The sequence below is a fragment of the Suricata suricatta genome, chromosome 10 (genome assembly GCF_006229205.1).
Source record: "Suricata suricatta isolate VVHF042 chromosome 10, meerkat_22Aug2017_6uvM2_HiC, whole genome shotgun sequence".
Taxonomy (NCBI): Eukaryota; Metazoa; Chordata; class Mammalia; order Carnivora; family Herpestidae; genus Suricata; species Suricata suricatta.
In genome coordinates this window covers 82554100-82570846 of record NC_043709.1, presented here as the reverse complement: position 1 = coordinate 82570846, position 16747 = coordinate 82554100, and the positions used below count along the sequence as shown (strand labels likewise).

The window sequence follows — 16747 nt, the reverse complement described above, 5'->3', positions numbered from 1 at the left end:
GCTGGTATTTCAGGTTTCCCAAGGGATTGTCTAAGATATAACACTGTCCTAACTTAAGAAGGAACAGGAAAAAGGAAGGAAAAAAAAAGGACTGGGTCAACACTTCAGTACAAATTTGGCACTTGCTCAAAGATGTAGTGTGGTGTGCAATAGACAAAGAAAGTCCTCTGAAGAAAATAATTGCTTATTTTGTGGTGGATAGCAAGGAAGTTAAAAACAGGCTCTTTTTCCCTCTTCCCCCCCATGCACAGACTTCCATCTTTAAAGTATAGAGATGGAGAAGGTGGAGAGAAGTAAAGAGAAATTCATCTTTCTTTTTTCTGTCAGGTGCATTACAAAAAAAAAGGAAAGGAAAGAAAAGGAAAAAACCCAGAAACCCCAAAAAACAAAACAAAACTTATTTCTTTTTAAAAATTGTAGCACAAAACAACAAAACACATTCACAAGCCACTTGTTGGCACTGTGTACCTGAGTGAGAATTTCTAGAACATTGTAGAACAAACAGCCATAAAGTTTATTTAAAAAAAAAAAAGTTGACGGGTAAGACTTCAGTGCTTGGATGTAGCAGCTGAATTACTGGCATTATTTTACCCATAGCTTATTTCAATCTCTTGTTGTTGATATTGTTGTTTGCTTGTATTTTTTTCCTTTCCAAGCCTTTTGAGGCTGAGGTCTATTAGTCAGCTGATGTCCCAACTATTTAAGACTAACAGTTAAAGTAACAGTCAGTGTATGAGAAAGTTAATGTGCTTGGCCACTGGTAAGGATGAACCAGCTAGGGCTTCTTTAAGTCCTAAGGTCACAACCATTTTTTGACCCTTATCAGTTGGCTTGTCCTGCAATATGGTTTTCACTGTCACTCCCATAATCTACATCGGGATCATCTTCTTCCTCATCGAACTCATCATAAATTTCTCCGTTGATGTCCTCAGCCTGTATCTCTTCTTTGATATGCGGCTCCTCTCCTTTCACACCGTAAGTGCTCTGGATAACAGGCATCCCGGGCTCGGGGCTGCTCGACACGCTTGAGTGCTCCGAGGGCAGGTGAGGGGAGGGCATTCCGGCCATGGCGATGGCTCCAGGGTAGACCACACCGGCAGTGGCGATGGGGATCTGTGCTTGCTGCCTGTCAGGGGGGAATTCCCGAAAATACACTGTGGGTGAAGGGATAGTCAGAGGCAGGCTTTCCCGTACAATGAATCTGCTGGGCTTGTCCGCTTCTAAACTAGTGATTTTCATCCTCAGGCCCAATATCTAAAAACTAGTATCCTAATGTGATTGTAATGTCTTGCTTGGGTAGAGTGCTTTGTAGATTACAAGGCATGTATGTGGGTTAGCCATCTGACCCGTAAAATAATTTTTATTCCTATTTTATCTTATGCCAAAAATCTGAGGTATAGAAAGAGTAAGCTGAAGACCCCCGGTCCTTGACCCCAAGTTCATCTTTCCTTCATTAGAATGCCCAGATTTTTAGAAGTAATCAAACTGAAGATAATTCAATTTTAATGGGGAAATAAACCCCTAAAATATGAGAGCTCTCAAAATAAAACTTGATTGCTCTGATGCTCAGAACTCACTGGAACTGAACAGTGTCACATTGTACCCTTGGTCTCTGCAGTAGCGGGAAGGGGGGGGGCAGGAAGCAGAGCCAGCCTCAGGGGTGCACAGCTCCGCAGCCGGCCAAGGCCCCGGGCTGTGAAAGATCCTATGCTTGCTTTAAAGTTGTTGCCACAGTCTTGAAATTCTTAACTTTTTAATAGGAACTCCATACATTTTCATTTTGCTCGGGGCTCCACAAATTATGTAGCTGGCCCTAGTGGGGAGGGATTAATAGATGATGTTCATTTCTGCCTTCATTCATTCATTCATATGTTTACTATTTCCTTAGCAAGAGTTGGGTTTCATGCTCAGCTTTGAGAAGAGTCGTGCATCGGGATATAAATCATGGGCCACCGGACAGAGCAGGCAGACTCTTTCAAGGGAACAGGATAGAGCAGACTTCAAAGTATTTTTTTTTTCTGAGGTATCTTCCGGCCATTTTTGGAACAATATTTATTATTCTAGGCAGCTGCTGGGATATTACTAACTTATGTTCCAGATATGAGCCACTTTATTTCTGTGCTGTCTGAGAAAACTCTGCAGAAGCAATGAGGTTGCAGCCAGCATAAGATGACACTGCAGACAGCCTGGCCATAGGAAGGAGGGTAAAACTCCCTGAGCGCTACACTCTTAGTTCGGAAGAGAGCTTTCCCATTCACTACCCCGTGGTGCCCTAAATAGAATCCCCACTTGTGTGATCTACGAAGGCCACATGTGCCTTGATAGCCCAGAAATCCCTCTATATTCAAAAGCAAGTGTTTCTTTTGGAATCATTTTTATGTTGTATTATCTCAACAAAGATGTTGCAGAATTTGTCAATGGGAAGCCTTGCTAGTCATGAAAACCAACAAAGAACCGATAATACCTGTAAGTTGCTAATAACAAGCTTCAAAATTATTTACTATCAGATATGTGATCTTCAAGCCCACGTGAGTAAAGCTCGCATTAAAGCCCTTGTTCTAGGAACTCGGAGTGGCTTCACAGGGATGTAGTCTTTTCAGGATCACGTGGCAGGCGGGCTACTCTCTGAAAATACACTGAGGTCAAGTTCTTTCCAAAATGCCGCTTTGCAGCTTAACAAATATGGTTCCCAACCCATTAGGCCTAAGGAGAAGCGTTCCCTATGAAAAAAGTGACGGAAAGGTCCATACCCGACATTGAAGTATTGCCGCATCTCCTGCCGCCGGTTCCGCATGATTGCCTTGTATTCACCGATGCGCAGCTTTTTGCCGTCCACGAGGCAGGTGCGCTTCGGCCTGGGCTTGTATTTATAGTCAGGGTACTTCTCCAGGTGCTGCTTGCTGAGACGGGCTTGCTCCTCATAATATGGCTGTTTCTCTAGGTTTGTCATAGCTTTCCAGCGAGATCCTATGAGGAAAAGGTTAGGATTCTAATTTGCACAGCTGCTAAGGTTCCTAAAAAGATGTAACTGAGAACAAGAAAATCTAAAATAAAAATGTTGGCTGAAGCCCAGAAATACATAAAAACGTGTTTGATTAGTGAACTATCACTCAAGAGGCGACATCTCACAAGAACAGAGGTGTTGGTAGCTGTGTTGAGGAAACTGTACCCAAAGGTACAAACAATGGCCAATCTGTCCCGCCTCCGCCCCCTCCACTGGAATGAAGAATTCAGTTAAATGTGGGCCGCCTGGGTGGCTCCGTCGGTTCAGCTTCCGGCTTGGGCTCGGGTCAGGATCTCACAGTTCTTTCCAGCCCTGCGTCGGGCTCTGTGCTGACAGCCAGCTCAGAGCCTGGAGCCTGTTTCAGATTCTGTGTCTCCCTCTCTCTCTGACCCTCCCCTGCTCACACTCTCTCTGTCTCTCAAAAATAAATAAAAAACATAAAAAAATATAAATGTGTATATTATATATTTATTTAACAGCTCACAGATAATGTAAAGAATATACCTTTTATTCCCACATTAGACCATGATCTAATTCAACTGTGAAATGAAAAGATATGCAAAAACTTATTACATATTTTCAATCTGTGGCTAATTATCTAGTTAGTGAGTATTTTTATGTGGGGGTACATTACTTACTACAAGGATTTCTAACATATATAATTCTCCTCAAAATGTTCAAGTATGCTTTCATGAATGAATGCATTTAAAAATTCATTTTATTAAAACTTAAATTACAGAAAATGATATTAATGAGCATGCACTGGCTAACTACCGTGTGCTAGATACTGTGCTAAAAACTTCACATAAGTTGTCACATTTTTAACTTTCATTGTAATCCTGTAAGACAGCGTTTACACCTATTTCCATAAATGAGAAAATTGACGTGCAAATATATGAAGTAAATTACTCAAGGTCACACAATTATTAAATTGCAAATCTATGACTCAAGCTCAGGGTTGATGTAATTGAAAGTATGCTACAATGTATGTTTTTACATACCTATACCTACCTGCTATCTCTGATCTAGCAGAGGTCAGAATTACAATAATAAGTATGTATGGGGTTAGTTTTTCTCTTAATAAATCACTTTCAATAATATATAAAGATGTCACTTCTCATGACAGAGCATGCATTAGTAATATCAATCCAAATTGGTGTTCCCCTTCTTTTCACTTTTGATTTTGGTTTGGACTCAACTAGGATTGCAAAAAAAAAAAAAAGGTTAAAAACAGTTATGCTGTTTGATTCTATTAGTATGGGTATGCATAGTAGTAAAAGAAGTAGAAGTAATAATGTTTATTTTTCATTAAGCATGTGAGGAGAATCTGTGTGCAGATGAAGTGTGTTTATCATCAAGTAATCAGCTCAGCTCTACCCAAATACACAAGGATCAAAATTACTGGAATTATGGATTCTGTACCAAATATGTACTGGCACAGAAGCCTTTACCTGCCTTCTAAAGTCATCTAAGCAAGATGGTCAGGCTTTTGAATAGATTCATTACTCAACCATAATTCCATATATCAAATGCACTAGCTCACTAATGAACCATTCTTCTCTACAAATGCAGAAGATTCCTCAAAATGGGAATTTTATTTATTAAGGGAATAGAGTAAAAAGGACAATACTTCTTCCCTTAGAAGTCTTTCCTATCAGAACAGATGTTGCCTGGGTGGGTATATCCTCATAGGTGTTACAAAAATTTATGAACAGAATTTTTTCCAATCTAGATAGCCAATATGATTTTATTCTATTTACTACAGAAATCCAGGTTACAGTTCAAATCACAGAGTTTATTTTTCCATTCCATTCTCAAACTGGGTTTAAGTGGCCACATCCTATAAACTGTCTAACAGTCTCAAACTCTTTATTGTCCAGCACTATTCTCTAGAGGTACGTGAAGACATCATGTTATCTCAGGGCAAATACACATGCAGGTAAAGCTATAATACTGTTGAACTGAAGCAATTCTTTTTGGGAAGTTTCTCATAAGTATGTGTAACAGAATTTTGAACCTCATATCAGGGAGATTACCTGAAATAACTTACTTCATAATTATAGAAATACACTGAAAAATGACCAAAGATGATTGACTTTAAAATTCTCTATCTTTATCACCAGACAGAACCAAGGAAGTAGCATTCTCAATTAGAAGGATACTTATCATTGTCTAAATGTTCTATAAGCTCAAAAAGGATATATTTTTCTAAGGAAAGGGAATGTTTATGCCTTACTGTAACCTGTCCTGGAATGTGATAACTCTTTTTAGATTTCCTACTATGTGCACCATGCTGTATTAATTACTGGATACGCAGTGGTAATCATTTTGTTCCTTATCTTCCCGAGGCTCATATTCCAGTGGAGAAGAAATACATTAAACAGCTAATTTAAAAAATTATTATTTTAATTATCATTGGGAGAAGTACAGGAAGCTATGTGAACATGAGTTGGGGTCAATCTTTTGTAAGTCAGGAATGTTTTGTGGAAATGACTCCTATAGGAATCAGGAAGGGAGAGCTCTCTATGGAGGAAGAACTGAGCCTTGCAGTGGAAGGAGGATTCGACGAACTTAAAGACAGCTGATCTGGCTGAAATGCAGAGGAAACACACACACACACACACACACACACACACACACACATACAGCACGCACATACACACACATATATAGGACAAATAAAAGATGTATAAATTCTTAGATGAGCTGGCTTCTAAATCATGAACTGGAATCACAAAATACTTAGATACTTGCTAATATGATTTCTTCAGAAGTATGGCTGAATCCTAAGTTTTATTTTAAAAGATGGTCAGAGCATATTTCTAAGTCTTGAAAATTAAGAATCAAGACAGCATAAGCAGTGTCTGTAGATGGCAAAATGGCTAATATGCTGGTTTATGACTGTGCAGAACAACCAGTGTTTCGGTTGGGTGGTAAATGCAGTTTTCAGTTTTTTAATGATAACTTTTGAGTAACTAAATGACAAGTTTTGTTTTGGTTTTAATGGCTTTGCAGGTACAACATGCACTGTACGTAGCAACGATGTAAACACTGAGACGCTAGATGTGAATGATAGGAAAGCATTTCAGGTGTCTCCGAAAGACGGGGCTACATCTACTTGATTTAAGGTGTGGCTGGCTGCTTCTCCTGGACAGGGAGCAAGTTCCCTGATTTTTCTCAAAAGATTGACCTTTTACAATGAAATGGAGAAGGACTTTTGGGTATTCCTCCTGATGACAAAGAGGAAGATTCAATTTAAAAAATCTGATCAAAATAAGGAAAATAAAACAGCCTTGAAAGTGCTCTTTGCCTTTCTAAATCTGGCAATGCAATAAAAATGAAGAGTTTGAGCTGAGCAGCACTGTCATCTCTATGGGGTCTGTAATGAATTTGCACATTTTACTCCAACTACTGTATATCTAATCAGAAAAAGATGTCCCCCATCCCCTGATCTAGCGCCAAACAGTAAAAGGTGATTCCTTATGTTAACAATTTCAGCAGAATGGCTTATTAAAACCAGATTTTAGGGTATTATAAAATGCTTAGAAGCCCTTTAAAATGTCAACGAGGATCCCCAGAGACTACGTAAAATGTCAACCCAGCTCAAGCGCCTGTTTTAAGCAGAATGAATTAGCGGCATGCTGTTGGAGGCTGTTATCCAAAACAATCAGTAGAGAGGAAAACATCAAGCTTTCTTTGTACTCTTATATGAAATGGGCCAGTTAGAATGATCTTGTGGATATTTGAAGATCACTTATTTATTTGAGCTATGACCGAATATTGAGGCCCCAAACACCTCAGCGTTCCCCCCACCCCGCTACATCTTTAATTAATGCAATTCTACTGAAAAGTTTAAAATTTCAGGTAGCCTATTGTGATAGAACCATATGGTCATCCTAATAGTCTTTCCTTCAAACCAGAAAGAAACACTTGTAGCTAGCTACCTCTTTCCCATAAAGTTTTTTTCCTACATCTCCTAAAGTATTTCACATCATCAAAGCTGATATTTCTCTTAGGATAAAGTTTGAATCAGTGATTATCACTTTTCCAGTATTCAGACATGTGAATTGAATGATATAAAGACAGTTTAAATGATCTTAGTATTTAGTTTGTTATTTTCATTTCGACATTTTGGGCTAATTTTGTGATAAATCATGTTTAAATATGGGATATTTTAATATATATTTTATTCTTTTCTAGTATTTTTTCCAATGGAGCAGATATATTTTTTAATAAATGGAAAATTTCATATGGAAGGTAAAATATGGTCACAAAAAGAAAAAATAGGTCATAGATGGTAGAGGTATAAAAAGATGTATTTCCTTTTGATCAGCTTCATTTTTTGATTACGCATGGAGATAGATATATGTGTATGTATATATATATATATATACATATTCCCATTTTCTATACACCTAAAGCTTTACATACTCTTATCTTTTAAGATGACATTCATCTAAAGATTTCTAAATCAGTTTGGATGAAAACTGAGACATAAGTTCAAGTGGTTGATAGTTTTTATTTGTTTTAGTCTCACTACAAACACATGCTGTGAACTGGATGGCACCTATTACCACCAGGTAGCATGAGAATTTGAGAATATGAGAGCATAAAAACACATGTATATGTTTACTAACTACTTTTAGATGATCAGTTCCTTAATGTAAAGGACCAAAAGGAACACTTATCTGCCGTTAAGTACATGTAATTCCAAGTGCATTATGGAGTTTAATAAAGCTTTAATAACTTAGAGGAATGTCACTTATTTGTTGAAGTCCAAATTATTGATCGAGGTAGGTGTTCCTATTCTGTTTTTGTTGTTTAGCTATTAGCAGGCAGAGAGTAGTCCAAATTTGCTTAGGTCTTCCGGTAGCTGGCCACCGCGCTATCTGGAAGATGAACGTAATGAAGAAGATGAGGAGTGGGACAAGAACAGTGATGATGGTGTCAAGTGAACAGCACACACAAAACGGAATTTCCGTCCTTCTTCTGGGACTTAAACTGATATACAATAAATCTCGTTACCATCATTACTCTTCCCTCCCACCCATCTCTTCTGTGTGCTTCAGTGTCTATGTATGTAAGGCAAATACATACTTTATTATTTGTTAAGCTGAAAGCTGCAATAGCAGGAAAAGTCCCTTTTTAAATGATGCTGAAAACAGGCTTAAGCCTACTAAAAGTATAAATTAAAAACTGCACACACTACATGTTCTTGTGTCCTCTGACATTCTAAACTGATATTCAATGACAGTACCAGAATTATCATCATCTAAACTTCCATCCCCATTACATGAAGAATTCTGTAGTCCAAAGGAAAAGAATGAACATGGTCAATACCACTATCAAGTGGTTCATACATAAAGAACTTCTTTCTTAGTGTAAGTACAAAATATTTCTAGACTTTAAAGAAGAGAAAATATTACAACAGTTAATTAGAGGTACACAACTAAATTAGCTATAAAAACTGGGTATATTTCTCAACTAACATGAAATGCTTTGTCCTCAGAAGAAAAGGTTCAGTAATGGTGCTTCTTTTTGGATAAGCAGATAACATGAGCTGCCTGGCATCCAAAGCCATAAAACAGAGCTGTACGTTTATTCCATATACCATGTAAAACCATCAACACATTTCTTACCCAATATCTTGCTGATGTTGGAGTTGTGCATGTCAGGAAAGGCTTGAAGGATTTTCCTTCGTTCATCTTTAGCCCACACCATGAAGGCATTCATTGGACGCTTTATGTGGGGTTCATTGCTACCACGCCCTCTAGATTCTCTATAAATTCTTGATTCCGAGACTCCAGCACTTCCTAAAAACAGGGAACATTGCTTCATGTTAGTGTTAAAACTTCTGGTCATTCTCTTCTTTGCATTGAATATTTGTCTGTAAAATATCGATCCTAGTCTATTAAAATATGAGTATAAAAATTACACCTGGGAACAGTACTTCCAGTTCTTGAGACCGAGGCTTGTTCATTTAGTTTTTGATAAGCTCCATAGTGGCAATTGTTGTACCTGCATTTTTATTCCATTTCTAATATATTTTTCCTTTTTTTTCCAATGGACTATGGATTGTTTCACCATTCACTTTCAAAAGGACACAAGGAACTTGAGTATGTGATCTTTGAGGCAAATTGGAAAGATAACAGTTGGAGTATACTGGTAGGCATGCTGGTAATGTGGAAATATTAAATGAGTGAAGAAGCTCAGAAAATTGTGAAATACTAGCATGTTTGGCACAATGGACTATATTGAAGTTGTTTCTCTACTACCTAAAGCCCGTCAGAATGTAGAGTAGTCATGCTCGTTTCCTCTCTCCGAGGTTATAGAAATAAAATGCTGCTAAATAAAAGTTTGAGGTGAAAATACAATAAAGATATTCTTCTGTAATGTGTTTGTCATTTCTCTGCAATTTCGTGCTGATAAATGCATGAAAGATGCTGATGGATCCATGATAGCTTGCTCCCCAGAGGGTATTTGAAAATGGTAGGGAAAAAACAATGAACAGGTACACAACTGTGGCTTCTTAAGAAGTTTACAGCCACATATTTAAGGTGAATAAAATATTCATTCTCTTGAATTTTCTCCCTAACATCTAAAGTTATCCAGAGACTCCCTGAAAGTTCCCTTCAAGACTCATGATGATAAAACACAACCAAGAGTCACGGTAGAAATGTTGGGAGCTGCATTCACTCCTTTAGGCTTCGCATGACTTTATAGAATAGTTTCACCAGACTAAATGCTTCCAGAGATACTTGAGTTTAGGCAAAGAAAATCAGGAGAAGCATAAGAAAACACAGAACTGTGATACTAAATTTTCCATAGAAAATATGGGATAGATGTATTTTGGTAGCATATAAAATTTTTAAATAATTTGGAGATTTCTAGAGCTTGTATCAGTAGTTGAGGCACTGCTTTTTTATTCTTCTTTTGTACTCCTCTTCCTTTCTTTTCTTAATTAGAAGAAATAGGAATCAACCCAGAATTACCCAGACTTGAAGACCTCTATAGCAGCAAACATAAACACGGCATACCTGTTGGTGGAGTTTCTCATTATTTCTCATTCTTAGTACACTCTTTGGTCTGATGAAGATTGGAAAATATTTTGCATACAAGCATGACTGAATTTTAAAAAAATAACAGCAACAAAATTTCTGATGCTGTAATGCTGGTTACTATATGCTAATACAACCTAAAATTTACAAAATGTCTTATTACCAGTAATTGTCTTTTTATTGACATAAAAGAGTGCTAATATATGCAACATCTTCCTAAAACGGGTTTGTAACCAGCAAATGATCATTTGCACATCTGCTTTTTCTTGTTCTTACACCTTACAGCAACATAAGCAATAAAATGAACATTATGCAACTTTATCACAGCCAAACAAGCCCTTTATATGTACTTAGGCCAGGTTTATCTTAACCAAGTGATATGGAAAATAGAAGGAAATGTTTGGATCCAACAGGCTAGGAAAACACTGACTTTTATTGGATACTCTATTGAATAACATTCAGTTTTGATAAAATTATCTGGTACATGCTTAAGTTTGACTAGTTTCATGGCTAGTGCAGAACTAGACCTAAAAGCACAATTGGGGGCCGAGGCAAAGAGTGTCACAACTAAGTATGTGGGGAATTCAAGGCAATCTCCTCTGTCCTGAAGTAGGCTTCCTGATGGTTTGCTCTGGTACAGTCTTTTCTACATTCAGGGAACTTCCTCTACAATAGTAACAAATTTGAGGACAGTGCTCTTAAAATGGCATGTATGGCACTTGACACTGGACGGAGGTTCCCAGCTGGGGCTCAAGGTGAGAGGAACAGCACTTTCTTCTTTTCTTTCTTTGCTATGCTATTAAAACTAGGGTATCAATTTCATTAATTGTCATTTTGGATTTTAGAATATTCAGAGATGATGCATACAACAAGAAGGCATGTGAGGAAAGCATGAGGCTGTGCAGCTGGTGTGCTAGTTGGGTTACAAAGGGTAGGGATGACACTGGACCGTATAGTAGACAGTATAAGACGGAGGGGCGCTAAAATGAAAAAAAAAATCCTGAAAATGTCCGTTGATCCTTGTATTTTGGTCAGAGTCTTACAAATGACAACTTGAAGATAAACTGAGAGATACAAATTTCTAAAAAGTTTGTTTTGGGTATAAGAAATAGGGAACGGAGATAGATTAGACAGTAACTGAGAGTATTTGCTTTAGAATCATGTCATCTTGAATCCAAGAGCTGCCTCTGGTACTTACAGCCCTGTTATGTTGGGGAAAAATTATTCAAAATTCCCAGGGTCAATCTCTTTATTTGTAATACTATTTACCTCACAGGTTGTGCTAGAAACTAATGAGATGATTTATGCAGAATACTCAGCAGTTTAGCATGTGGGAACTGCTCAGTACACGTGAGCTCTGATTGTAATGATCACATATTAGGCAGCTGTCTTACATACTTTTTAGTAGCTTTAATAGACGCTAAATAGTCACTTCTGCACACTATTGACACATATGTATATATATATATATATATATATATATATATATATATGAATAGTTTTCACAAACCATCAGAATCTCCACTCATATTGAAATCCATCATGGCATGGCTAAATTTTCCTTCTTCATTCTGTTTAACTGCCAGTTGCTGAGTCAGACTCTCCAGTGTTGTTTTTTCCTTAAAAAAAGAAATTCATAATGAGAGCTCAATCTGGAAATTATAATTATTCAAAGACATTTTTTTCTTGGGCCATATATAATACATTAACTTCTGGGAGGGACAGATATTGATTTATTCACCTTTGCACATTCAGCACATTCTGATGAGATAACTGAAGCAAATGACGAGCAGGTTTTTTGAAGGAACTCTAATTCTTAGAATCCCCTAGATAGTCTTGGCATTTGGGTTTGGTATGCCTAAAGGGTATACGCTGGGATCGTTGGATACAATCATCCTGAATTGTAAAATGTGCAGAGTGATTTCATGAAAGTAACCTGTTTTACAACATTTGGAATGCTTTATTTTTAGCCAGACAGTAGAAGTATAGGAGTGGCCTGGGGCCCAGAGAAAGGCTTCCAATAGTCAGGTGACCAACTGATAGAAACATAATTCACTGTAGTGCCCTCTGGTTGCCATCTCCCTAAATGCCATCTGCATTCCTCATGCAAGGGTAATGAAGATGTTTAAATATTCATTGCTAATTGCTTGTCAAGTCTCTGTACATTCAATGTGAGTGCCTGCTACTTGGACCACAATTTGATTTGGATTGCTAAGCCAAAATATTGAATTGGCGAATTATTTGAGATACAAATACACCAAAATTAGATCTGCAGAGACATCAAGTCATTTAAAAGCATGCAGTGCATGATTTGAATTCATGGAGAACATGGCATTACAAATGAAATTATTTTCAAGGAAAATATAAGGCTTAATCTAAACCACATGAGATACAAAACTACTTCCAATTAAGTAACTGGGTCATTTTATAAAAAGAAAAAGCATACAATGAAAGGTTTACAACTTTTCTAGCACTTTCCATCATTGCTCTGAGGATGATTTGGTTCCAAAACAGTTTTAAGGAAAGCATCTATGAATTCCATAAAATTTGGTCAGGTCTCTTTATAATTATTTATCTCACTTTCTGAGGAACACAGTCATGAACGGTACAAATGAACCACACATACTGCATAACAGCTATTAACACAAAATGTTCACAGAAAATAATCAATTATTTAAGATAATTGTAATACAGGTAAGGGCCAAACTAATGTTCCCACCAAGAACCATTAGGGTGTTTATATTCTTAATATAGTACATGCTTTATCTCTACAAAATCTCTGACAGTATTACAATTATATATACTAGACAAAAATTCTCTCAAGTTAGCAGACTTGGGGCTCCTATTCATCAAAGTCTCTACGTGATTCAGTAGAAATACTATTTTTTAATTGTCAACTAGTATAAAACACAGCAGGGAAATTGGAAACAAAATAGTTGATATCAACTCTAGTTCTATAGGATTATATAGTACTAAGGTAAGATAAATAATATATTTAAAAATATAGAACCTGATCCAATATGTGTGAAATTGGTATTTTTCAGCTACTTTCTATGTTCTAGATTTCTTTCGCTGAGAGAGTCTGCTGTATACAGTCAGCTAAGAACAGGAACACCAAGGACACCAGCTTAACAGACCCTTTATAGTAAATGTAGCTGTTAAAATAGAAGACAGTTACATTAAAAAAAAAAAAACAAAAACACATTCCACCAGCATGATCTGATAGTCTCCAGTCAATGAAGACTTTACTGTACTATCTTTGGGGAATGTACTAGGCATGGATTGCCTCTCAGTTTTTAATTTAATGGTGTATAGGGTACTAATGCTATATATTTTACAGAGAATTTTCCATTCTGAAGCAAAGTCTTTTAAGAAGAAAAAGCAAAATGAAGACAATTGGAATAGAAAAAGGATGAAATGTTAAGTGACTTCAATGGTTCTGAGTTTGGCTGTGAATCTTGTGCCATTTTACCATTAAGCTAAAATCAGCAAATGATGGATTGGAAAGTCACCATCAGTTTTTACAGTAAGTAACCTTTAATCATCTACCTCTAGAGCACGTGGTATAATGAAATTATTTAATTAGTCACCCAAAATGGAATTTACAGTACTTCTCAAGAGCATGTCCGTGGCAGTTAGCAGAAGTCAACAGGGTAAGCTGTCTTGTTTTTGTGACCCTTTGCATAGCTGATTCTCAGACATGTGAACAAGAAAATGAGACATGACTGAAGGAACTGGAGAATGTGTGGTGTGCCTTTAATTAGAACACCTTAAGATAGCACGTACATCAAAACGGTAACACTGGCACATTTTAAAATCCCTCACTGACAATAAATTCATAAGACTTTAAGGAACTGAGGTAAGGGGGATATTACAAAACCTAAGTGGTTATATGGTAAATATGTAGTATTATATAAAAATACAGTGGTTACATGGCAAATAATTACCATATAATTCCATATGAAAATTGATCTTATAGTAAATAAAAGTTTATATTCAGCTTTTATGTATAGAGGTGCATATAAATTTTTACGTGGATAGGAGTCTACATCATATACTGAAACATCAGAAGAATGAGTTGAATTTAAGAATAGTTCTTAAAAATGGTGCCTGGGTGCCTTAGTTGGTTAAGCTTCTGACTCTTGATTTTGGCTCAGGTCATGATCTCACATTGGGCTCTGTGCTGAGAGTGTGGAGCCTGCTTGGGATTCTCTCTAAATGAATGAATGAATGAATGAATAAAACTTAAAAAAAACTAACAATAGGATAGTTCTCAAAATTTTATATTCAACCTTTACAGGTATATGGGATGAGAAAGAATCAGTCAAATACTATAAAGCACAAATGCTAGCACACTGAGAAGACTCCTCTAGCCCTGTTCCTTCCAGGCCTACTGTCCCCTGGCTGTCCCCTGGCTGTCCCCCTGCCGAGTCTGCCTCTCCACTGTCATGTCTAAAACTAAAAAATTTGAGATTCTGTTCTTTGGTTTAAATATTTCTCTTCTTAAAAGTCTCTTTTCAAATGTGCCAATATTACTCAAAAAGGTAATACTTTGATTCCCAAAGTCCTAATAATTAATCTTTTCTAAAAAATGGGAGCTGAAACAAATCAAGAACAGTTTGATATCAGGTACAAAGGGGATGAATTGGAAGATGTTGAAAATGGGAAACACTCAATAAATTGAGTTTGGGGAAGCAGAAAAAAATGCCGATTGGCAAAAATGATAATTTTCCCCAAATTTAGACTCTGAGTTCCAATTGTTTTCAGTAAAAATACATTAGTCAAGGTAAAGAACAGCTCATACCCCCACTTAAAGATCTGTGTTCTTGAACACAAATCCAGTACAGCACTTTTACTTTACTTCCCTTCAATGCATCTAAATCCTAGGTCTTCTTTCCCCTTTTCCCTTTTTTGTTTCCATAAGAAACAAAACAAAAATGAAAGAAAAATAAACACATTTAAAGAAATACTTGCCAAAATTCTGAAATGCTCTATCTCAGAATAGAGGGTGCAAACATACTAATTATTACAAAGTAGTCTGAATGGAAAGGCTTGAGGGTGTATAAATAAGGACCAAACAAGATGACCTATGTGCTTTATTTCTTGAATAAAGCTAGCAATTGGATAACAACTAGATTTCTTTTGGAAAGATGATTTCCACCTGGCTAATCAAATCAGACAATAATGCAAGTTTACTGATATCAAGGGGACACATTAGGCAAAGTCTGTTTTTACTTGAAAAATCTTCTGATCTTATGTTGACTTGAAAGAGGTCCAAATGAATTATGTCTCCTCTATAGAAGAAAATAAAATTTTAGATCATATAGTTTTTTTGGATCAAGTAAATGATACTTAAATCCAGCCTTCAAAGAACTATTATTAATGTGTTAATATTCACTTAGGCAATTTGGTAGCTAGCTGATCTTGGGTTCTGTGGCTTATTCAACGGACTTGCAGAGTAGAAAATAACATATTGTATTGTTTGTGCATGACACTAGGCAGTGGTGGGAATCAACAAGGAAAGCCAAGTAATATCTTAGGAGACATGAGCGATGACTTGATTAGAAGTAGTCAGCAAAGATGTGTATGTTCTGAGTTGCAAAAGCCCCACAGGGATTTTTTTAAATGTTTGTTTATTTTGAGAGAAAGAGAGGGAGGGAGAGAGAGTATGCACACTGCACATATGTGTGTGAGTCGGGGAGGAGCAGATAGAGAAGGAGAGAAAGAATACCAAGCAGGCTCTGCTCTCTCAGTGCAGAGCCCAACAGAGACTTGGTCTCTTGAACCATGAGACCAAGATCAAGAGATCTTGACATGAGCCAAAATCAAGAGCTGAATACTTAAGCGATTGGGCCACCCAGGCATTCCAAAAGATCATAGGGATTAATGGGAAGATGACATATTAGAAAATATAGAAAATGACCCATATAAAAAATAATGTGTTTGGGAATCAGAAACATCACATAACCAAACTCTGCTCCGTATATTGGCTATGTTATTTTAGATGAATCAATTATCTTCCCCAAATCCCAGAATCCTACTTTATAAAATGGGGTGTAAATATAATGATAGATTCTCATCAGCTTAAAAAATTAAGGTATATATGCTTTTAATATTAGGGAAAAAAGCCAATGAGGGAAATTGAAAAAAATAAAGATTTTTTTTTCTAGCATATACAAATTACAGGAATAGTTCAGTATCGGTATTAAGTAACATGTCACGGTTATGGTCTTTTATTTTCTATGGCTAGAGTAGTGGACAAGTACTTATTTAAAAGGAGAATTTTGGTAACAACTCTAAAAATTATTTATATTTTTTTCATTCCTCTTGTCCATCATCTATAAGGATGGATTATCTTTTTTATTTTCCATTTGATGCTCAGACATGATGATTTGTAAGTCTAGTCACTTAAAGTGAAAGTTTCTCCGATTCCATTACTTCAACATATACAGAAAATAATTAAAAATTCACTATTTATAAAGGCTCAAATGAACATCCTGTTTTAGCATTTCATAGAGCAGTCAAGACAAAACAAAACAAAATAAAACCTCACAAAAACTCCGTCTTAGATGCTGTAGATATTTCCTTAGTTACCTAATCCAAAATTAAACAATGCATGAGTAAATGGTTCCTCTATTACTCCTTGAAATTGGGATTCGCATAAGTGATGAGCTTTGCTCCCCAG

At 36.6% G+C, this 16747-nt stretch overlaps 1 protein-coding gene across 4 annotated transcripts in view; it reads right to left on the bottom strand.

Moving 5' to 3' along the window:
- Positions 1–427: 427 nt before the first annotated feature.
- The window catches only part of SOX5 (SRY-box transcription factor 5), a 398183-nt gene continuing 381863 nt past the window's right edge, over positions 428–16747 (bottom strand). For 2 of the 4 annotated variants that reach the window (XM_029955691.1, XM_029955692.1), the window contains 4 exons: positions 11573–11681; positions 8644–8817; positions 2751–2967; positions 438–1126 (listed from right to left, as the gene is read on the bottom strand). In XM_029955691.1, coding sequence (XP_029811551.1) covers positions 823–1126; positions 2751–2967; positions 8644–8817; positions 11573–11681 — 804 coding nt within the window. In that variant the 3' untranslated portion in view covers positions 438–822. Of the gene's footprint in view, positions 1127–2750; positions 2968–8643; positions 8818–11572; positions 11682–16747 lie in introns of all 4 variants that reach the window. The other 2 variants (XM_029955693.1, XM_029955690.1) reach the window with 2 other exon arrangements.